This window comes from Eschrichtius robustus, chromosome 11 (assembly GCF_028021215.1).
Source record: "Eschrichtius robustus isolate mEscRob2 chromosome 11, mEscRob2.pri, whole genome shotgun sequence".
Lineage (NCBI taxonomy): Eukaryota > Metazoa > Chordata > Mammalia > Artiodactyla > Eschrichtiidae > Eschrichtius > Eschrichtius robustus.
Genome location: NC_090834.1, coordinates 47,164,372 through 47,189,832, shown reverse-complemented (window position 1 = coordinate 47,189,832; position 25,461 = coordinate 47,164,372). Strand labels below are relative to the sequence as shown.

The 25,461-nt window shown below is 36.1% G+C and overlaps 1 protein-coding gene across 5 annotated transcripts in view; it reads right to left on the bottom strand.

Annotated features, from left to right (window-relative positions):
* GRM5 (glutamate metabotropic receptor 5) overlaps nucleotides 1-24,957 on the bottom strand; it is a 517,742-nt gene extending 492,785 nt beyond the window's left edge. For all 5 annotated transcript variants that reach the window (XM_068555171.1, XM_068555174.1, XM_068555176.1 and 2 more), the window contains exon 1: nucleotides 24,297-24,957. In XM_068555171.1, coding sequence (XP_068411272.1) covers nucleotides 24,297-24,957 — 661 coding nt within the window. The remainder of the gene's footprint in view (nucleotides 1-24,296) is intronic.
* Nucleotides 24,958-25,461: the final 504 nt, after the last annotated feature.

The following is a 25,461-nucleotide window of genomic DNA, read 5'->3' as shown; positions in this document are numbered from 1 at the left end:
AATTATTGTGAAGATGGTACAGAGAAACCCCATATGTCCCATAGCCAGTTTCTCCCATTGTTAACATCTTTAGTACGGTTCATTTGTCACAAATTTGCTACATTATTATTAACCAAAGTCCATACTTTACTCAGATTTCCTTAGTTTTTACCTAGTTTCCTTTTTGTTTTCTAGGATCCCACCCAGGATACCACATTATGTTTAGTTGCTATGTCTTCTTCGGCTCCTCATGACTGATTGATTCTCAGATTTTTCTTTTTTTTTTTATTACCTTGGCATTTTTGAGGGGTACTAATCAGGTATTTTGTAGAATGCCTTTCAATTGAGATTCTTCTACTGTTTCTCTCATGATTAGACTGGGGTTATGTGTTTTTGGAAGACCACAGAAGAAACTGCCATTCTCATTGCATCATATCAAGGGAACATATTATCAATACGATTTATGACTTTTTATGTTAAACTTGATCACCTGGCTGAAGTAGTGTTTGTTAGGTTTTCCCACTGTAAAGTTACTCTCTTCTACCATTTCATACTATATGGGCTTAGTACAGACGAAAATGCCATCTTAAAAGCATTCCCCGATACTTCCCAAATTTCCAAGTGGGAGAATTATCTGATGCTGGAATCTGCAGAAGTTTTTCTGCCATAAAATAGAGTGATGAATTGGTGACCTTTGGTTTAACTATTCGTATGATTTAATGGAAGATGGTGCATTGCCTGAAAGAAGTGAAGTGACTCTGGAAGCCCCTCTTATTACAATTTTCTTCACACAGACACAGAGCTCTTTTTTATGGGCTGCAGCTGCAGCATCCTTAGGACGTGCCTCATAATCTCATCAGTGCAAAATCTGTGCATAGAGGGGGTGGTGTGCAGCTATCCATGGTTTGTGGAAGGAGGTAAGCAAAAGCAGTAAGTTGTTAATTTCTCACTTCCAAGGTGATGAATATACATTATCTTATTTAATTTAACCTACATAATAACCTTGTGGAGTAGGCATTACTGGACTTATTTTATAGCAAAGTAGTGCAAGTCTCAGATCATACCAGATGGCAAGTGGCAGAACCCAGGTGTTTGGAGTCCCAGTCCCATGTTTTTAGCACCAAAACATATTTTAAGCAAAGACCCAACTTCATTAATAATAATATATTTATTCCATTCTTTTTACCACCATAGAAATTGTACAGCATGCTCACTCGTAAAAAACATTCTTAAGCTAAGCCTTCACCTTTCCTGTGAGTGGAGAAAAATAATAGAGGTTCATACTGAGAATGCAAACCAGAGCACAATTTAGCGATAGACTCTTGGAATTACGAAAGATTAGCGGATGTTAACAGAAAAATCCAATTATCTAGAGCAGTAAAACCAAACCAAAGTATGGCCATGATGATCCTCATTCAATTAGACTAGTAGGTAGCCTTTTTCAGGACCTGAAGGTAATTTGGTGTACATGACCTTGACACAGAACTGCATATAGCATCAATTCCAGCTCCAGGCCCCAGTCTAGGTTTGAAGGATTACCGATCTGTTATACCTGGGAGCTCATTCATCACGTACTATCCTATGTTAAAATAATAAGTCCAACACACCTTTATGCCTTAACTACTATGTGTCAAGCATGGTCCTAAGGGCCTTCACAATCATTATTTCACTTAATTCTCAAATATTCCTGCCATATAATCATGATGAATCTCATTTGACAGAAAAGCTAAGACTTAGTGAGGATAACGGCTTTCCGATGTTGGCAGAACTAGGATTCAAATCCAGGACATCGTCCTATTAAGCCTATTCCCTGCCCAAAGCACTGTGAGAGTCCCATGAAGAAGGAATTGCTTCATTTCACCACCTGACTTCCCTGTCGTAGTTATCTTTACAAAACCCCATCAGTTTATAATCAGTGAATCTGTTATTATAACAACCTGATACTCAATATTTTGAAGCTATGGAGAAAAAGGTCAGATTGAAAGCTTATACTATAGGGACCTCCCTGGTGGCGCAGTAGTTAAGAATCCGCCTGCCGATGCAGGTGACACGGTTCGAGCCCTGGTCCAGGAAGATCCCACATGCCTAGGAGCAACTAAGCCTGTGCGCTATAACTACTGAGCCTGCACTCTAGAGCCTGCACACCACAACTACTGAAGCCCGTGCACTCTAGGGCCCACGTGCTGCAACTACTGAAGCCCACATGCCTAGAGCCCATCCTCTGCGACAAGAGAAGTCACCGTAATGAGAAGCCCACGTACTGCAATGAAGAGTAGCCCCCGCTCGCCACAACTAGAGAAAGCCCGCGCGTAGCAACGAAGATCCAATGCAGCCAAAAAAATAAATTAAATTTAAAAAAAATAAAGCCTATACTATAAAAGGACAAAAATGAATGATATTCAATGGATATTTGAAGTCCTATAAAAAAAAAAAAACTTCCTAAAGTTCTTCATAAGCCTTCTTCTCTCAGTATCATGGACAGAAAGCAAGCTATTCAGAAAAGGGGAAAAAATTATCACCACCAAGAAGGTCACCCCATCACCTGCACAGGCCTCTTTAAAAACAACCCCATATCCAAGGTTCCTGCTGTCAGTTCACTGGACTGGCAATACACTGGCTAGCTGATTCCTGAATCCCATCTTTCTGCTTCCTTCATTCAGTTCAAGGAAGCTTCCACAAGCTGGGACTGCAGATATACCAAAACTACTGGAAGAACTGATTCTATGCAAGGTCGTGGCATTCCTAGGTAGTACTTTAATTCATAGAAATGCTACCTTGCAAAGCCCTCTAACATTTTGAGCAGAGAGTTTTCAAGCATAGGCAATCAGTAATGAGAACCACAGCTCAAATTCCTGTGCACCCTTGAAAAAAGAGAGACAGACACTAAAGGAGAAAAATCATGTGGAGACAGACGGTGCGAGTAAGGAATATAAGCTTTTGAATCAGAAACAATTTAACTTGAATTCTAGGCTCTACATCATTTAAATTCTTGAAGCCTCAGCTTCCTTACCTGTGATGGGAGTTATGATGTGTTCCTCACAATGTTGTTCACCCTGGAAGCCATTCATCCATTCAAAAATATTTAATGAATGGCTATTATGGACCAGGTCCTCTTTTAGGCATTGGGGATACAGCTGTGAATATACCGGGCAAAGTCTCTACTCTGATGAAGTTGGTAGAAGGGTAGACAATAAATAAAAGAACAACAACAACAAAAACCACATGAAATTTTGAGATAATGGTAAATGTTCTTAAGAAAAGAAAACAAGGTTAGGTGGTAGATAGTGTCTTGAGGGTTTGGTTAGATTGGGTGTGGCCTGGTATGGATGGATGGAGTGGTACTGAGAAAGCTACATGAGAGCTATAAGTAAAGATAGGCTGTATGTTTCTTAAGGGCAGATGCCATATCGTAATTTTCCTCAGTATGTCACGTGAGGCCTGGTTTGTAGCAGTTATTCAGTATAAATTTTAAATGAATTTGTGCCTGGCTCCCAACAGGAGCTCACTTCATGAATTTTCTTTCTATACTTGTGAAAGCTGGTTTCCATGGCCTAAAGAATTCAGTGTACACTATACAGGCTAACTGAAAATTCAAGCATTCTGGTTTTACAGAACCTTGACTCCATAATCACCGTTCATCAACTATTTAATATGATCCATCACAAGCCAGGAGCTATACAAGGTTAAAAAAAAAAACACACAGTAAGTAAGACAAAGTTGCACTCATTAGTCTGGCTAGGGACATGAAATATGTGCAAACAGAACTCTAATACAAGACAGTGCCTTATAAGGTCTTTTAGTATGAAATGCTCTCAGTTTATCAAGAGGAAGAAGAGCTCTTCCTGTAATGCGGTTACAGGAAGGTTGAAGGAAGAAGTGAGTTTTGAACTGGGTCTGGAAAGATTTTAAAATGAAAATATAGGAGCAAATGCTTCTCAAGAATTGTTTAAAATGAAATTCCCAAAAGCTTAATTCAATACTTCTCAAACATTAGCCTGCATTGGAATGCTTAAAACACAGATTGCTGGTCCCCGTACCCAAAGTTTCTGATTCACTAAGTCTGGGGTAGGGCCCAAGAATGTGTATTTCTGACAAGTTGCCAGGTGATTCTCATGAAAGTCTCCAGGTATTTCTCCCAAACAGTGATGTATGGTATCCCAGGCTGATGTCATTGCATCCCCCCCGTTCTATCATGGGGCATGAACAAAAGGGATGTAAGAGATATGTGGGGTCGTGTGTGTGTGTGTGTGTGTGTTTTCATTATGTGGGTAGATGCAGAATATTGGAATAAAGTTGGAGAATGGTCCATACTACACTACTAGGGGAAAATGTTACCCCTTTCATGTCTCTGTTTTCCATTGTATACTACATGGACCTATCAACTCTTCTTCTGCCCTCTTCCGTCTACTTCCCAGACTCATACTACCTACCATAACATTAAAGAAATAGAATATTGCTGTTAAATTGGGATCAAGAGCCACTGAGGTCATTAGAAACGCTCTAGTCTCAAGGTGACACAGCCTAGTTTGGAACTCCAGTCCCAGACACACACATCAGGGTCTTTCCTTGACCAGCCATATATGTTCCATCAGTTCCTTGATGCTTTTTTCCCTAGGGTGGATTCCTTAATAAATTTTAAAATATTCATCTTACTCTTGAGGTTGCCCCTCTCATACAAAATGTCTTTCCTCTTAAACCGATGATATTCATTGAAACATTATACAAATAAAGACTCAGGCAGCTAGTCCTGCCATGCTAGAGATATTGGGGGAGGGGTATGCTGAATGGGCCCCTGACAGCACCATCACTACTTTAAAATATCCCCCAGTCTGTCTCTGATTTCAGAATTCATATATCACAAATAATTATGATATTCTACCAATTAAAGATATAGCCTGTTTCAGCATTAAATTAGTTATTTGATTTAATTGTTCCAATAAGAGTATTTTGTTTTTCAATTGATATAGAACTTACTAAACACAAAATACCAGCAGACATGTTCACTCCCATCACCGTATCACTTTTTTAGCTCAAAGATCTCAAAATCAAAATAACAAAGTATTTCTATTCTATTCCAATATACTATGGCCAACAATATTGGAAAAACAATGTGTTCTACTTTGTTCAGCTTTTTAATGACATATTTTCAATTGTTGTTTGTATAACTGGAAAGAACAAATCAAATAGCCTGGGCTATCTATAAGCTTGAAATTTATGAATCAAGCCTTGAAACCTAATATTGGGCCCTAACACTCACTTATAAATTATCTTCTACACCTTGGCCCAGCCCTGCTTTATAGTAGATCCCCTTATTTAGGGTTATTTACCAGAACTAGCTGTTCTATGGATGACTATTTCAAATGACAAGCAATCAAATCAATTCTACACCATGATTAGGCAAATCCTCCACCAAGAAAGATTAATTTCTCTCCTCTTGATGTCTTTCTTTAGCCAGAAATCTATAAGACATTGGCAGGAGTCACTGAAAGCTGAAATTCAAGTATAGTGAGAATATATCTAGAAAGTCTTATTTATGTTATATAGGCTTCCATTTATCCTTCTGCATCTTCGGATGTGAGGATGTGTAGAGTAGCGGGCTATGGGAAAAAGGAACATGAACAATGCTTTCCCGTTCTGAAGGGTAAACCTCTGTTTGTGTCCCTGACTGCCAGGGAAAAAATGTAGTCTGCTCAAGTGATAATACTTTGTTGGCCAAAGATGAATCGTGAGCTCAGTACCTGAGATGGACACAAACATACGTTTAGAAGTTGCTGAGGATAGCAACAAGAAACATAGTGGAAAGGAAAGTGTAGGTAAAATGCTAAGGATTTCATCAAAAGTGAAAATATGACCTTTCTTTTTTTTTAGATTCCATATATATGGACTTGAGGACATGGGGAGGGGGAAGGGTAAGTTGGGAAGAAGTGAGAGTGGCATTGACATATATACACTACCAAATGTAAAATAGCTAGCTAGTGGGAAGCAGCTGCATAGCACAGGGAGATCAGCTCGGTGCTTTGTGACCACCTAGAGGGGTGGGATAGGGAGGGTGGGAGGGAGACGCAAGAGGGAGGGGATATGGGGATATATGTATATGTATATGTATAGCTGATTCACTTTGTTATAAAGCAGAAACTAACACAGCATTGTAAAGCAATTATACTCCAATAAAGATGTTAACAAACAAACAAACAAACAAACAAAAAACCAAGAAAAAAAAAGTGAAAATATGAGACAGGTAATACAGACATAAAGAATGTAGTCAATAAAATTACAAAGGCGCGGGCTTCCCTGGTGGCGCAGTGGTTGAGAATCTGCCTGCCAATGCAGGGGACACGGGTTCAAGCCCTGGTCTGGGAAGATCCCACATGCCGCGGAGCAACTGGGCCCGTGAGCCACAACTACTGAGCCTGCGCGTCTGGAGCCTGTGCTCCGCAACAAGAGAGGCCGCGATAGTGAGAGGCCTGCGCACCGCGATGAAGAGTGGCCCCCACTTGCCGCAACTAGAGAAAGCCCTCACACAGAAACGAAGACCCAACACAGCCATAAATACATAAATGAATAAAATTAAAAAAAAAAAAATTACAAAGGAGCAATGCAATAGTGCCTGGACGATGCCCTGGAAGTGGTTTACACTTAAAAGGTGCATCAAATGATTTGAAAATGTGTCCATAATATATTGTTGTTGCTTTAAAAATTAAGCTACAAAAGAAGGTAAACAGAGTTGAATTTTTGTTAAAAATATTACTTAACAAAGTATAGAGAAAAAGAGAGAAGGAGAAAAAGAAATTGATTTTGAAAAGTTATAAAGAAAAGCTGGAAAATTACTCACAAAACAGTCAATCGTAGTTACCTCTGTGAGTGGAATTGGAGGGTCAGGGTTTCATAGATATACTTTATACTTCTGCAGCTTTTTAATTTGGAACACTAAATATAGCATGATGTAATGAAGAGAGTCTTCGGAATCAGAAATGCCTAAAAATGAAATTTTGCCTCAGCCATACTGTAACCTTATAAAATTATTTGTTTTCTCTATACTTTAGTTTCCTTGGCTCCTTAAAATGACAATCATTGTATGTGCATTACAAGTCAATAGGAATATCAAATGAGATCATACACAAGAAAGACTATACATATGATTGTCATTCAATGTGTGATCTATTATTATTTGTCATAGTCTCAGTTCCTGTTGGAAGAAAGCAAGAAGAATACAGTAGAATAATCATTCTTTTTTTCCCTGTGAATTAAATACAATTTAAGAAAAAAGAAATCCACAAGGTAGCATGCACGGTCATCTGGGCAAATCAGTTTTTATGACTAGTTAAATGTCATAAGTATTCTTACAATATTTCATATACTACTGAAGCCATATGTTGCAAGTAACCCACAGGACAAAGTAGAAGTCTTGAAGTAAAGAATGGTCAAGTGATTGTACAATGGATAAAAGGAAAAGGGCTTCATCATACTCCTTCAAGGGGCAGGGACCAGCTTACTCTCACTCCTCATCCTTCACTTTCTCTTTCATAATGGATGATTGCTCACTAGCCATACCTGGAAATACTTAATTGTTCTATACCACCTCTGGCCACTCACTCAACTATCTCAAAGCCTAGTAGCAATTAGTAACCGAGTTAAGAGTGCCCAACAGGCTACTGTAACAAAGAAAGCCAAGAACAGTTGGTTTATTAGATAAAATTAGCTTATGACAAAGTTTGAGGTTTTCATACTGGTAAGAAACCAAAAACCCTGAGGTTGCAATACAGACCAGGCTTTCATAAATTAGTTGCCAAGTTAGGTCCTAAAAGGAAAAAATTTCTGTATTATTTAGCATATTTATTAGACTATATGGTGATTAAATTCTACTTTGAATAAATGAAACTCAACAAGTATTCATGCAACATCATATACTCAGAACTATGCAATGAAAGACATCAAAGAAGTTTGTCATCCTTTACTGAAAGAAGATTCCACTCTCATTAATTACAATTAACATCTATGTAACACCTTACTCCAATAGAATTTTTAACAATTCAAATACCAGAATTGAACTACCATACTTTTTAGCTTATATATCAATGACCAAAGTATTTAGTGGCATTAAATAAACACACAACATAATGTCAGGTGTTAAAGAGAAAAAAGGGCCCTGGTACATCTCTAATGGAGTTTTTTCTGATCAAAACATTATAGAATTTATAACAGGAATAAACCTAAGAAGTTAATGAGGAAAAGAGAGCTAAAAATTATTTGGTAAAAGCACTACTAAAGGACTTCCCTGGTGGCGCAGTGGTTAAGAATCTGCCTGCCAATGTAGGGGACATGGGTTCGAGCCCTGGTCCGAGAAGATCCCACATGCCGAGGAGCAACTAAGCCCATGTGTCACAACTACTGAACCTGCACTCTAGAGCCCATGAGCCACAACTACTGAGCCCACGTGTTGCAACTACTGAAGCCCGCACGCCTAGAGCCCATGCTTGGCAACAAGAGAAGCCACCACAATGAGAAGCCCGCACACTGCAATGAAGAGTAGCCCTTGCTCGCCACAACTAGAGGAAGCCCATGTGGAGCAACGAAGACCCAACGCAGCCAAAAATAAAAAATAAATTACTTAATTAAAAAAAAAAAGTACTATTAAAATATTTTTGGATTCTTCTGTCAGTAGAGTATTTTTTGAGGAATAATAAAATACAAGAAGGAAACAATGTGGAAAGAATTAGTGACATATAAGAAAGTTAGATATATTAACCCACCCCTAATAAGTGGGAAAGTTAATAGAAAACTTAGGCTTCCTTAATAATTAGTGATTTATTCCTAAGAGTCCGATACCATTTGATCACAGGTAACATTCAATTTTTCATGCATTTTTTAGTAAAGGGATATTTTGTTTCATGCGAGCTATGCCTTGTCTTAGCTTTCTTATGAGCAGATGGTTCTTATTTAGAATATTATATGCAGATATGCAAACTGCTTTTTCAATAATAAATATGCCTTATAGATGAGTGAGGTTTGGGATTCCTTTTTCTGAAGATGAATCCAAGTTCTAATTTTACAAAGATTTTTTTTTCAGGTGTAAACACAGTAATTCAATATTTCTATAGATTATACTCCATTTAGAGTTATTACAAAACAATGGTTGTATTTCCCTGGGCATATATATATATATATATGCAACAAGGATGTGTATGTGTGTGTGTGTGTGTGTGTATATATATATATATATATATATATATATATATATATATATATATATATATATATATATATATATATATATATATCTCACTAATATATATATATATTAGTTTGTATCTCTCAATCCCATACCCTGTCTTGCCCGTTCCCTTTTTCTCTCCCCACTGGTAACCACTAGTTTGTTCTCTATATCTGTGGGTCTGTTTCTGTTTTGTTATTTACAATCATTTATTTTTTAGTTTCCACATATAAGTGATAACATACAGTATTTCTCTTTCCCTATTTGACTTATTTCAATGAGCATAATACTCTCTAGGTTCAGCCATGTTGTTGTAAATGGCAGAATTCCATTCTTTCTTATGGCTGAATAATATCCCTGTGTGTGTGTGAGTATACATATATCACATCTTCTTTAGCCATTCATCTGTTGATAGACAATTAGGCTGCTTCCATATCTTGGCTATTGTAAATAATGCTGCTATGAACATGTATCTTTCTCAATTACTGTTTTGCTTTTCTTTGCATACATACCCAGGAGTGGAATTGCTGGATCTTATGGTAGTCCTACTTTTAGTTTTTTGAGGAACCGCCATACTTTTTTCCACAGTGGCTGCACCAGTTTACATTTCCGCCAACAACGTACAAGGGTTCCCTTTTCTCCATATCCCCACCAACATTTATTATTTGTGTTCGTTTTGATGATAGCACTCTGACAGGTGTGAGGTGATATCTAGTTGTGGTTTCAATTCACATTTTTCTGACGATTAGCAACGTTGAACAATTTTTATGAGCCTGTTGGCCATCTGAATGTCTTCTTTGGAAAAATGTTTATTCAAGTCTTCTGCCCATTTTTGTAATCCGGTTGGTTGTCTATTTGATATTGAGTTGTACGAGCTGTTTATATAGTTTGAATATTAATCCCTTACCAATCATATCATTTGCAAATATTTTCTCTCATTCAGTAGGTTGTCTTTTTATTTTGTAAATAGTTTCCTTTGCTGTGCAAAAGCCTTTAACTTTAATTAGGTCCCATTTGTTTATTTTTGCTTTTATATCTTTTGCCGTAGGAGACAGAACCAAAAAAAATTGCTATAATTTATTTCAAAGAGTGTTTTGCCTATGTTTTCTTCTAGGAGTTTTAATAATATGTATGTGTATGGTTAAGAGTGGGACTCATGAAGGAAGATTAAAGGATGACCTACCATAGAGGTAAGGTCTCTATGATAGTTTAATAACAACCTCATACTTGGTGCATGAACACTTTATATACTTAAATCTTCAAAATGTATTTTACAAAACTTTATTTTGGATGCAACTTTGATAGGGTTATACACGGGCAGGGAGAAATGCAATGTTTTGCTTCCTAAGCAAGCTAGTGGTTAGTTAAATATACTTATATTACCTGAACTTTTATGCCAGCAATTATTTATTTAAAAAATTTATACTCTTGCTGTATTATACATATAAAGAGTCATAAATATTGAATCTTAAAAATTGTTCATACCCTTTCAAGTTAATACAGGAATTTAATCTTCCTTCTTACTTGTGGTCTTTATAGTTGTTGTTGTTAATTTAGCTAAGAAAAATTTTTTTAAACACAGAGGTAAACACCACATAAAATATGTTCATTTATATGCTCTTTATAATTGTAAAAAATAAAAACAGTCTAAGGGCCCCCAAATCTGTAATCTGTGGAAAAAAGGATATTAGATGGCCATGGTTAATAATGTTCATAAAGGACATGGAAAATGTTCTCTTTACAATGCTAAGTTTAAAAATGTGAACAAAAAATACAAACTTATGTATAACTAGTTTTAAAATTGGTTATAACTAGTTATTAACATTGTGCATAAGAAAGATAAAAAGAAATCAAAATGTTTTATTTCTGTTGCATTATTAATGATCTTTAAAGTTATTTTTTCTTTTCCAAATGTTAAATAATATCTATGTATTACTTTTATATTTGGAAATAATGTATGTTTTTAAATATATCATTTGTGCCCTCCTTATTTTCACTTAGTATCATTTAGGTTGTTTTTAGACACCAGAATGATAGGATGGGAATACTTCAAAGTGCAAATGTAACCCAAGGAGTTACATTTGAACCCATCACTAGGCCAAAAAAAAAAAATAATTATAATAACCAAATTAGTATTAACAGATGATATTTATTGACTGCCTACTATGAACTGCACACCATAAATAATTGTTTATATATTTTAAAAGGCTCATATAATTTGCACAATAGATAGTTGATGAAGGTCAACCATTATTCTCATTTTCTGTGACTCAGTTTCCTCATCTATAAAACTGAGATAATAATGGTACTACCTCATAAGATTGATGTATTAAATGGATCCATGTACGTACAAGTACTCAGAAAAGTGCCTGGACACCTGGTGAATGTCCTACAACTGTTCTCTATCATCATCATCACCATCAATATTGGCAATCATTGAACAATTGATGAAGCTGAGATTTACAGAGGTTAAGTAACTTGCTCAAATTTTGGTCCCTTTAACCACAGAGTCTAAGCCCTGAAACTCAATGATAAAAGCAGTAAATAAATAAAGCTTTCAATTATAATGAAAAGACAGCTGCTTGTAAAACTGAGTGTCTTTAAAATAAAAATTCTCTGAATATTAAGCTTACTTTCCAATTGGTGTCCTGGCACCAGGAGCTCTGAGACCTTAGGTGAGTTACTTAAATTTCTAAAACCTGAGTTTCTCTTTTCAAAAACTGATGTTGAAAAAAGAATGCAAAATAACAACAGCCAAGATTTTTTGAACTGTTATTGTTACCGTTATTGTTACTGTTTTTATCGTGGTGAAAATATCATTAATGAACTCTTTGATTAGCATCTAATTTTCACAGTACTGTACTCAATATTTTGTAAAAGCATAGTCCAAGCATATAGATCTTGGCACACGGTGAGTGTTCATTTAATATTTAATTAATTAATATATCAGGCAGCTTTAGATTTACAAAGTGCATTAACTGATTATTCAATTGACCATCATAACAAAACATGAGTACAGAAAGTGCAGATATAGCCTTCTGACATCTTGCAAATGAGGATCTGTGTATTCAGAAAGGTTCAATGAACCGCCCAAGGTCATCCCAAAGTGGGAAGTCAAATATGGTCTCTGGAATAATTCCAAGATTAATGCTCTTTCCACCGATCTCAAAACCAATTCTTCGATGCGCTACCTGGATCAAAAGTCAAGTTTTCCATATTCAAATTCAGTCACTTCAGCATGAGTTTCTGCTCTTCTTCCGGAATGGGTAAGTCTTATTTCAGTTGCCTTTCATCAGAAATTTGTACAATTTCTGAAAGTACGCTCATGGCCACTTTATTGTATATTAAAAACTTGAGAGCTTATTTTTCTTCTTCATGTTTCTAAATGATATTCTTTCTTTCTACTGATGGAACAAGTGTTACACTGTCCTCAGACTCTTTAAACCTTCTAATCAGATGCAATAATTTGCCGTCTTCTGACAGAGTGAAGGTAAAACAAAGGCACGTAATAGACTTTGAGGCTAGGAGAGAAATTTCCTGACAAGTAAACCCAAATCACTATTCCCTATAGTCATAAAGTAACACAGCCTCCTTCAAGGAAGGTGTTTTTCAAGTAAGCGAAACCAATTCAGTACAATCATTAATTCTACTGATTACTCAAAAGAACTTGAAACATTTTAGAAGAGTTTAAGACTCAGAAAAGACTCAGAGAAGAGGGAGAGGTTTGAGAATTTCAAGAAAGCAGATACCAAGTAACATCAAAATCAGAGATAGGTTTGAGATTATGAATAATTTCAATCAAAGAATGTTAAGTTTGTACCAAGAAAAACGTAGTATGATTAAAAGGGACAAAAAGTGTTTAAGTTTTCCTAGGGTTCCACAGAAATAATTAGGTAATTTTCAGAAGTCTAAAATTCAAAACCAGAAATTATCTCAATTTTGTTAAACAAGCCAGAGAATGTCTTAATTACTAGTGACAATGTATTTTATAATTTATTGTTTGAGGTTGCCTGCTATATCCATTAGTGAGGAAGATTAAAATCTTTCCTTTTCATAAAAAAAAATATTTTATTGGCACCTAAATCAGGCTTCCTATCTTGAATGGAACAAAAACTTCATACTAGACCAGAGGGCATTAAACAGTATAAACAAAAGCATAACTAGGTCACCTGTGATGCTTCACATGGCTCCCCTCAATTCCAGAATATTAAGCACAAGGCAATTATAAAATCATATTGCGTTAAACAAAAGGATGACACACTGCTTGTTTCTTTTTCTTATTTTTTTTTCTTCCAACAGAGATATCCATCCCTAGTCACCTTAGTCATGTAAACGTCCTGCTTCTAGGAGCACAATCTCACTTGTATTATTTGGTAAGGACTGGGAAGTGGAGATTGTTTTGAGAAAAAAATCTTTAAACTCTCTATAATTTTCCAAATTACACTTAATAAAGACTTCTTTCTTACAATCTAGTTGCTTAATACACTCATCCCTTGCCATACAGGTGTCACTTTATGGGTTCCTGCTTACACATAACCCTATTCTTTCTATAAAGGTACATTTTATATTAGTATGAGACCAGGGCTTGGTATGCATCTGAGAAAAGCCATGTGCTGACAAGTGTTTCCATCTTACTTTTTTCATAGTGTGTACAACAGAGTCTAGCACATAACATATTCCCAATAGATATGTTTAAACTAATGAGTAAATTAATTCACTTGTTGTAGCATCACATGGACCTCAAGCTCTATTAGGCACGCTTTTATATACTACATAGTTGTATTGAAACATACTGCACTTTGTCAAAAATTTATAATATATTTTGTGTAAAATTTTCTCTCAAATCATCAACAATTCTGCTACCAGTTTTCAATTATTTTTATAATTTCATGCAATTCAGCAAATGAAAGTACTTCCAAACCGCCAAATAATTTGGAATTTTCTCATTTTATTAGTTATCAATAACAGTTTACTGTTATCAATTATATATAAATATAAATTTATGTAATTAATATTGCCAGCTTGATTCTTCAGCATATATTTTTTTAATAAAACCTAAAGTTTCAACATTAAATGTAAGGAAAATTAATTATTGTTTATATGCTCACTCTGAACAAAAAGTGAGAATGAATTATGCTCGTGTAATAAGGGATGAGTGTACTAACTTGGGAACTGAAAACAATCAAATTGAATTTGATTACAAATAATATAGTCAGATAGCTTGTTTAATTTTTTTCAGTGTCTTGATATAGTTTTTCTCTCTTTTCTCAATTTACTTCAATAAAACATATTATCAGCTTCATTTTTAATTTAAATTTTTTCAAATTCCATGAAATTGAAATTAAACTAACACGATACTTCAATATGTCTTACTTATATATTTCTCCAGCTTCTCTAAGGGATAAAAAGCCACCATATGACAACGCAATAATACAGTTTTCCTTAATAATAAATGGCCCTCTACTCTCATAAAGGAGAATCAAGGCTTGAAATCCTAACCCACATCTGGTGAAAAGCAGATATAGAACTTTTGAAAAGAAGTTATATAACCAAAGAAATATGAAGAAGGTTTATGAAGAAATTGTCAAAGACACAAATACTTCTGTTTTTAGAGTCCTTGAGAAAAGGAACAAAGACATACCGTTTTTACTCTATTTATATTCTATCTACTTTTCATTGTAGCTATGGGTAGGGCTGACTTTCAGATAATATTAATAATAATATACTAATGATAGCATAAACATCTATATCTTGATACCACTTCATAGATTATAAAAAACAGATAATTTCTGATAACACATTAAATAATTGATGAATAAGTTATTATTACTGTCATTGTTATATCTGAGCTATAATGATGTGTAAGAGAGCATCAGTTTTGTTTTCAAACTAGTATAGCTATTAAATATAGTCCTTTTTATTTCCAAGGTCCATATTACATCCTTTTGTCTTTAAACTCAAGCCTATGGCATGCCTCAATGTGCTACAACTTAGCTTTCATTAACAAAGTTGCAGTCCCTGACTAGTGAAGGGGCTGGAGCATGTCCAATTTGAAATTTACAAAGAAGTTATATAACCATTGAGCAAAATTATTTTTTTACTACAAAAGATATTCATGCTTTTTATAAAAGTGCCAATTCAGAAGTGCTTAAAGTACAGCATTAATTTTCCATCTTCAACCTCCTGTTTCCATACCCCCGTCCCCTCCCCACTCACACTGAAGATTATGGTGTTAACAGTCTAGCAGCTCTGGGACTTTCCAGACCTTGCTCATTTTACTGCACCATCATGCATCTCAGCAGTTGGAGGAGAGGTGGTGGGATCTAGTTATAATTGTTCCAAAGCACTAAGCATCCTATGTTGTAATATATGATTACAGACTCAATTTCCAAAAGGAAAATTGGGAAGACTCTAAAACTCACTACATTTACTGGTCACTTTCCTGGCTAATTTTCCATTTCATTCAATAATCAATTTTAACTAAGCAAAGCCAAACTGAAACATTATTGATGAGTTTTTCTTCATGTCCAAGAGAAGGCAAGGCAAGTCCTTGGCAGGCTAATTTACAAGGTACTTATTGAACACTTTGCTTTGTGCCAAACTTAACAATAACTGCTTTGTATTTACTTTTCACAACCGTCTTATGGGGCAGGTGTTATTATCTCAGTTTAATAATGATGAAATTAAATTCACTTACTTGTGCAAAGTCCCTCCAACTAGCAAGAATATTAATCAGGATTTTCATTCAAACCTGCCTGTGTTTATACTACTACTTAAAGTGATTCCAAAGGGTTAAGAAACTAAATTCCTGAGATGTCGATGTCTTTGCAACAAACTGAATTTAAGGTCATGACTCCACTGTAGCTTGCCTATTTCATGAAACAACTCTTACTTCTAAATGCGCTGTCTCACATCTTACCTCACTTTATTTTACTAATGGTATTTGGCCTGATCTTCACGTTCTAAAGAGACCTTAAATTTAGACTTGACTATATTATCAAACCAAAAGACATATAATCATTGGAAACTCAGAAAACTGAAATAAGACTGTCACTTTATATGTTTAAACTTGTGCTTTATAACACACCACATCACATGGTGCATCATGACTTATTCTATATAACCAAGGAATCACCTTATAAATAGTGTAACTACATCACATTGTATTTTATGTGTTTATGTGTATGCATGTGTTGGATGGGGTTAGATGTATTAATGTGTTATATATAAACTTTTAACACCAAAATTATATAATACCTTTTGGCATTTATTTCTTAATATACTGGATTGGGATACTCAAAAAATAAAATGTTCCTGTGCTTGTCTTGATCTCTGATAAAAACTAGGACTGGGAACTTGCCTTCAACCTCCTGTACTAGTGTCCTCGACACTGTCCTATATTGATGCTTATGCCATTTATCATTAACCATATATGACTTATTTTTATTTTGCTCAAAGTCTCTACCATTTCCCACCATGGATACTTTAGGATTCTTGCTTGTTCTTAATAATAAGGCTTAAGATCCACCCATCTAGGAGAGACAAACCAAATGATATTGTCACAGAAGAATTAACCTTTGTATGTGACTTGCATTTCTCTAGCAAATAAAAAAATTAACAATGTTAAAGAGAAAAGTAGAGTAAGTTGCTTTTAAGCTTTTTTTTAAGCTGTAAGACATAGTAAGAAAAACACTGTAAATGGTAACCATAGTACACATATGGCTATACGCAACTAAAATAAAAATTTACAGAGAAATATCTACTCTTACTATCATGTAATATACTGATATTTATATTCTACTCTATCCTATTCTACTGTATACTAACTGCTGGTCTCAGGCCACTAAATTGGTTTCACAATTAATTCATGGGTTGTGATGTACTTTTTGAAACAACACTGACTAGATGTTCTCTCTTTTTAAAAAATCCTTTGTGTATGTGTGAAAAATGATGCATAAAATGCATCACTGGGGCATGATCTCTGGTTTTAAAGTCCCCTAAGATGAACATATCTATCACATCTCTTGCCAAAAAGTATCCTCAATTCAACATTTGCTTAAATTGAGAAGTCTTTCTGGAGTATTTGCAAATGTGCCAAGATGAGATTTTATAACTCCTAGTTCTGATGAATTCCAAAGAAGTTTTTTATACATAAGGCTACAGCATTTAACAATATGTCTTCCTGCTCTTAAAAACTTCATACCATATGGCTTCCTCCCATAATTGGCATCTGAAGGACGGATTGTGGCGTCTGCAGTGGAGATGAGAATAGAAACAACCTACAGTCTGTACTTATCATCGGGCTCACAAAAAGGTCTTCTATGAGGTTAACTTGTTGCCACATGCCTCCTCCTTAATTTATTTTCTTTTTACTGTAATTAAATCCTTCCATGGGAACAAGGAATGGTGTTGCTTTCAAAGCCAGATAAAAAGACACATGAAATATGCTCAAAAGATTTTCTCAGAAGGGAAACGAATAGTGTCTTCTTATTTCCTATGGAGGGAAGAGAATCAGTAGATGTGCGTTCTACTTTTCCTTGAAGCCACAACTACCCCAGTATACAGGGAGGGAGTTTGGACTTAATTAAAAAGAGTTGGCCTTGGGTTCAATTTTTGCTCTGTCACTAAGTAGCTACAGTATTATGCGAAAAAAATCACTTTCTCTTTCCATACCTATTCTCTAACTTAAAAAATGGTAACTTTATCAGACTGTGTTATGCGATAAATGAATCAAGTAGAAAATTAATGACATATAGTATAAATGACCATGCTTTAACACACAGAATAATAGAATCTCAATTAAACAACATTTGGTTGTCAAGAAAGGGAGTTACCAAAAGGACAAATAATCCAACTCCCTCATCTCCCAACTGAGGTTTAAGTTCATTTTTCCACATCCCCTCCACGTGGTTATGTATTCCAGGCTTGTGCACAGGAGTTACCAAGAATTTAACTCACTACCTCCCTCCTAAGAGAGGCAATTCTTTCACTGAATGTGGAAACAAAATTTTGGACAGGAATCTTGAGTTGTGAGACCCAACTTTGTTAACAATCATGTACAAGTAAGGCCAAATTACTTGTCCATACTGTTTCCTCAAATGTAAGATAAAGGGGTTATTAAATGCTTACCTAAGACATTTCACGCTGTTAACACAGTGTTAACATTCTATAGAGCTAACAGTAGTTTTTGTGTCTGAATTATCATCATGACCATCTGAAGTCATCTCAACTCTCAACACTATTCAACCCCTGAAGAAACAAAATGAAATCCCCTTAAAAAGTACCCAGTAGGGCCCATACTGACGTTTCACATCTTTCCAAACTAAATTGTTATCTTGATATAATCACAGTTAGTAGAAAAGGTGTGATGGAAAAAGTGTGTTCCCACTTTTTAGAAGGTAAACTAAACACATAGACTATGAATCACATTCAAGGTCTTTCAACCAAAGCTTGATTGTTATCAACTTTTTAAATAATCGATGGAAAAAACGTATCATAACCTGAAAGTTAGACAATGTTTTAATGATGTCACATTACCAGTACCACTTACTGGTACATTTTTCCCCCAGGGCATCACTGAGATGTTTTTCTGGCTAGAAAAAATTAGCATTCATTTCTCATTAGGTGGAAGTAACAAATTCAAGAACCAGTGCAAACAAAAAAGGGAGTTGGGTGTGAACAGAATTTTACAATTAATCAAGGGAGGCATTTTGGTACCTCATTTTTATAAAGAAGCAAAACTGTGAACAATTACAAGTGACTGCTATTTATCCACATGCTATATATTCATTAAGTGTGAGCTGGATACCACTTTAACACAAATACATTCATTCACCAAATAGCCTTTGAGCACCTATTATATGCTAGGCACTCTGACAGGCCCTGGGCAGGTACAGTGGAGTTTCAACTCAAGTCAGCAAAAACTGTGAAGTGTGAAAATCCTGTAAGTCATCCATAAAGTACAGTATATATGGTTTGTGCCGATTTGTAATTACTTTCCTCAATGAAACTGAGCTATATCAAGGGGAAGCATGTAATAATGGAATGTATACAAGTGTCTGACTACTTAAAGCATCCAAACTTTAAGGAAATTATCAAACCTCTAGCTTTGAACCAGAAGTATGGGTGAAGCATTTTAAATGTTCTTTCTTGCCCACAGCAATTATTCCATTGAAATCTCAAAAATATTAACGCATGTTAATACATTTGTTTTGATTTTGAAGTTTTAAACATTGTCGTAGTATCCTATTTGGGAGGGGGGGGGCTCAAGTTTAAAGTCATTGGGATGAAAATGCTTATACTGGACTCTATCTTGAAGGTATTTATTGTTGCACATGAATTTATGGTTAGGTAGGTAATGTTTATAGTTTCAGTTAGGATCTGATTGGAATTGACTGTGGGTCAGGTAGGCAACTGTGTGCCTCTTCACTGGGTGCTCTCACATAGTTGGGGTCAAGTGGTCTGAGACGGCCTCATCTGGAAAACCTGGCAGCACTCATCCTTCACGAGGTGATGACAGGGTTCTAAGACAGACAGACTAGGAAAAAAGTCTTCATTTCCACCGAATTCTATTGACCAAAGCAGTCACATGGCTAGTGCTGCATGAGAGTGGAAGGGAACTATTAAGTTGCAAAGCAAAGGGGTCATCAATGGAAATCATCAGAGCCAAAGCAATGGATCTGCCACACCCCTGAACAGGCAAGCACCATAGACTCTGTACTATCATGGGCACATGAACCAAGGTTTCCCAATGTATGGAGGCAAAGGACCCCTTAAATTTTCTTAGAGCAGAGACAGTGGCAGCTGGACTGTCTCCTTTACAAAGAATACAATTTTTTCTTCTCAGTTACTGCACGCTCCTTTCACAGCTGCAGAGCTAGAGTGGTTTGTATTTTTTTTCTTTTTTTGTTTTCATACACTTAATCCCCTTGCCTTGAAGGCCTAGACAATATGTGCGCATAATATAACAAGCCACCGTAAATATACAGTCCTGTAGCCTACGGAAAAACATAAACCAAGGAAATGCAAGTGGAGGAGATTAACCTTGAAGGTGAAACCCAAGGCTGCTTGTGCCTGTGCCCTCCTCTGAAATTCTGTGATGCCACACACGTTCTCAAAGGAACAACTTGTGTTAGCTGCCAAGAGGACTGAGAGACAAAGTACTGCACGTTTAGGTATAAAGTAAATGGGCAACGTGGGGGAAACAAAGAGCTTTTTTGAAAATAAGACAATGTCTTTTTATAGACCTCAATGCCTGTGTGAAAGCATCTGGAAATTTCCATACTCTTCAAGAAAGAAGAATATCAACTGAGTGAAAAAAGGTAATTATACAGACATGGGCATAAGGTTGAGATACTGAGGTAGGGTGATCTAGGGCTAAAGAGAACTGTCCCAATCCAGCCATAGAAAGAGGCTCAAGTAAGAACTGGTATTGTCATTTCATGGGAAATCCCGCAGGGGCTTCCTGAAGGGCCAGACAACAGAAACCCAGGCATCACCTTGGGGACTTCCACGGTACCCAGCAGAGCTGTATCTTGTTACTCAAGCACTTTTCTGATCCTGGAGGTAAATTTTACCTTGTAAAACTTCCTACTCCACCGCTCCTACGCCGATAAATTTTAAGACATAATACCATGTAACCTCACTAGCCACTTACTTGCTGAGGATGCAAGCAATATAAATACCTCTTGATTAAACCACACAAAACAATAAACCAAAAAGCATTTCTTCCAATCTTCAATGTTTGTATTCAAAGTTTGTTCTCCTCTAAATTCTGGTGGTATCTTCCAAATATTTTGCCCAAATTTGTCAACAAAATTTCTATTGGCCTATTTTTGAAAAAATAATTAAATTTGCCTGAATTTGGCAATCAAGTTTTTATTGACTTTTTTTGCCCACAAATAGAATATTTTCTTTTAATTATTATGTTGCAATAGGTAGTCTATGCTTGTAATACACAACTTCAAATGTTTGCATGTAGAAATTATATAAAAGAAAGTCTCTTCCATTCTACCCTATTCCTTAACTCCTTAGAATTCCTACCCAGAAGGAGCAACTGTTACCAGTTTTGCTCTTCTCTGAGAACAATTCTATGAATATTCAATCAAATGATTTTTACAAACTCCATTTTATACAAATAACATACCATTTACATAGAACTGTGCTTTGCTTTTTTCACTTAAAATGATCTTGGAGATCATTATGATCTCATTACCTATATAGAGTGTCTCATTCATTTTAATAGCTACCTAATAATATACTTTATGGATGCATTATAATTTATTTTATTGTATCACTCAGTACGGGAATATAATTAGGTTGAAAAAAAACAGATTAAATTAGTAAGAGTCAAAGGTCATGATGATGAGTTTCTCTTTGAATACAATCTTGGATTAGCATCTCCTACAGACTGACCAGGGCCTACTCTTCTGAAGCTAGATGGAAGTTCCGAATGAAATTTATGGTTGATCTGAGGTAAACCAAACATAGCTTCATCCTTGGTCTCTTGCAAACATATTTTTTTACTTCCTCACCTTCTCATATTTCCTCATGCCCTTTACTGGAAACCCATGCCTTCTTAATTTTCACCAGTTGTCAGTATTCTCCCTATTAAAATTCCACTGTCAAATTCATTTCCTTCTCTAAGACTTCCACTATGGCCTCCATCACCATAGAGCAGGATGTGATTCTTTTTCTCCTTCAATTTACTTTTGAAACATTTGTAACTCCGTGTCATCTTGAATTATGGTTATGGAAGTATTAGTGCATGTTCCATCTCCTTTGCCAGACTGCATGCCCATTGAGGGTGGTAATGTATAAAACATAGGGCTGTCCTTCACAGGACTATTAGAGGGCCTTTTGTATATTTTGACTTAATAAATATGTGCTGCATAAATATATATCCTCTGGGTGTGATTTTATTGGATTCTGCTGAATTATAATAGGGCACTGAATTAGCAGTTAGTAGCTATGAGCCCTCCTCCTGTCTCTGAAGTTGCTATCAGGTAGTTATTGGATGAACTATATAAACTCGTAAAACATTCATATTTTTAAAAAGTAATAAAACATCTAGATTATCTAGATCACTGCTTGTTGTGAGAATCAAATGAAATAGTGGTTTTATATGAAAAATCTCAGCATTAGGAAAAAAAATCAATGGTCTCCCAGTCCAATGACCTATCCATTGATCAAAATCTCTATATATCAACATCTTTGTATGTAAACTATAAACTTATGTATGAAAATTTCCAGAGGCATAGAAGTCTCAGTCCAGTATAGAAGGCCATTTTATGTTTGTGCAGCTCTGAATATTGTTCAGAGTGGCCATACAGTGAAATCCACGTTATGTCACTTGATAATGAAAAGTTTGCTATGTCTAATTGGTGACAGGCTCCCAATCTCTGAAGTAGTCTTACTCTGGTCATTTCATTAATTTCCCAATAACTCAATCCCACATTTACAAGATTAGATTGTTTGGAACACACTGACAGTATTATTACAGAATTTAAAAATCTCAACTGAGATTTGAACCTCACGAACATTCGAATCTCAGCTCTTTCACTTAATTCTTGACATTAGGCATGTGGCTTACATTTTCTATGCTTCAGTTCCCTCATTTGTAAAGTGGGGATCAAAATGTAATCTATCTCATAGGTTTGTTTGTTTGAGTACTATCAATAAACATCTTTATAGAATATATATATGAAAAAACCCTTTTCATAGTGCCTCAGTAGTTGATAGCTATAATTAACTTTCAACGTTATTCTCAGGTCAATTGATCCAACTGAAATGACTTTGTATAATGTATCAATGTGTCCGTATTGGCTATATTGGATGAAATATACTTACACAAGAGATTAAATCATATGAATATATTATTATTTGATTTTATTTTAAGAAATAAAAAAATTTAAAAAACAGAAGAAAATAAATAAATTTTAAAAATACAGTAAAAATCTCAACTAATCCTAACAATGATCTAATGAGGTATACAAAGTCTTGTGTACCTTCTTTGGTATACTGTAGTGTTTAGCATAGGCAGTATGCTGTCCTAGAAAGAGTGCTACATAATGAGTAAGCCTCACAATTTGGGTATCTTAACCTCTGTAGGTCAAATCAAACCTATCCCAAACAGCGTTGGTTGAGAACTAACAAATAATGTATACAAACGCATTTGAAAAGCACCATCAACAATAATAAGGGCTAATACTATTATTATCTGGTATAGAACTTCAGTCATATTTTCCTTCTTCACTATGATTTCCACATAAAGAAGCAATCAATTTCAAAGCAAACTAATGTTGAATTATTAAAACTTATACTTCCTGAGAACGTTCTATAGAAGGATAGAACTAATTCATACACATCTCCATTTCAGATTTAACTATACACTCTATTGAAAAATAGTTGTAAGACTAAACTGTTTGGTAATTTTCTATTACAACATACCTGGGCCAGAACTGGCTGCCTTCAGGCCTTATGTGCATTTATGTGTACCTCCCTTTTTTTTTGTTTTTGTTTTTGTTTTTGTTTTGTTTTGTTTTTGTTTTTGTTTTGTTTTGTTTGTTTGTTTTTTTATACTGCAGATTCTTATTAGGCATCAATTTTATACACATCAGTGTATACATGTCAATCCCAATCGCCCAATTCAGCACACCACCATCCCCACCCCACCGCAGAAGTTGAGACACAGATGTAGAGAATGGACCTATGGACACCAAGGGGGGAAAACTGTGTACCTCCCTTTAACTATCAGAAACTCTCAAGTACTCAGAGCAACCTGACAGTGTTAAAATGTAAGGAGTTCAAAGAAGATCTAGAAATCTTAAAAATCCCTATCATCGTTATAGAAGATGTACAAATAATGCAATACGTAAACCAAAAAAAAGTATCCATTTTGCCAACTGATGGTGACATAATCACTCATATTAGCTTATATCTATGTTGCTCTAGACATCTGCCATCCCGTCCCTTCTTATATAACTGGTATAACTTAGCCACTCAAAAGATCTCAAATAATTAGGACAATTTTAGCCCTCCAAGACTTGAAAGTTTAACTGGGAAGCTATCAGGTGCACAAGACATACTCGATGTAAAGAAAACTTACCTTCTGTGTGCACCGCTGACACATAGGTCCAGTTGTACCTCTTCACTATGTCCACCATGGCCCGTGCCTGCTGGGCATCTGAAGGCACGACCCTCATGAAGTACTTGAACAGAGTTTTGTCGCTCAGATCCATGCTTGTTGCCGAGTAAGCAATTTGAGGTATGTTGAAAAGCTGGAGCAAGTTCTGGACCTGAATGGCCACAGAACTGGAGCCAGGCCCGATGACGCCTACTATGGGCTTCTTGGAGCGGAAGGAAGAGGAAGAGCCATCCACACAGCGCACCAAGCCTTCTTCTTCTTCTGAAGAAATGAGGGAGTCCCTTATAAACTCAATGCTCTGCTCTAGGGCCACGGCCGAATGCCAGCAGGAGTCCCTGATCTCGCAGCCCAGGGTGACGTTGGGCAAGAGCGTGGGGTCTGAGTTGATCCTTTCCAGGGTGTGCAGCATGGCCTCCACCCTCTGAATGCCATACTGTTCACGAACCGCCCCACACTTCCGCTCGTGAACTTTGTCCACAGTGGGCTGGTGGTGGACAGAAAAGAGAGCCCCGATAATGATGTCACCAGGCATGTGAGCCACCACCCTCCTCTCACTGGACTGTGCGCTCCCACGGACATCTTCTTTCAAAAGCAGGACTGACAGGATCAACAGAAGGACCATTTTAGGAAAGGAGTTCAAGCTAATAAAGACAGCATGGTGGGGAAAATTTAGGAGAGTTCTGAGAGATAGAATCCAGGGATGTCCCAGGGTGAGCGGCAAGCCAAAAAATCAGCCAGTGATTTAGACGTGCTCTCTAAAGGACCACCATGTCCCCGGGGACCATTTAGTTAGATGCATCCATGTGATCATGATCTTCAAAACCTGGGGAAAAAAAAATAGAATGGGGATTTAACAACGTTAAGTGCAACCGGTTTGGGAAGCTCGAACAGTCTATGCTAATAGAGAAAGAGAGGTCATTCTGATGTAGGTAACTTGAAAAAAGGAATCCAAAAATCTTTCTGACTCTTGTTTGCCTGTCTCCTTTGTGATTCTGTGATTTGATAAAAGCAGCTGATATAGCTTCTTGATCCTACCTGGCTTAGGTTAATATTTTTTTTTCATTTGTTCATCTGGAGTACACAAAACCAAATCTCATGTGTGGGAGGCCCAACTATACTCTGACAC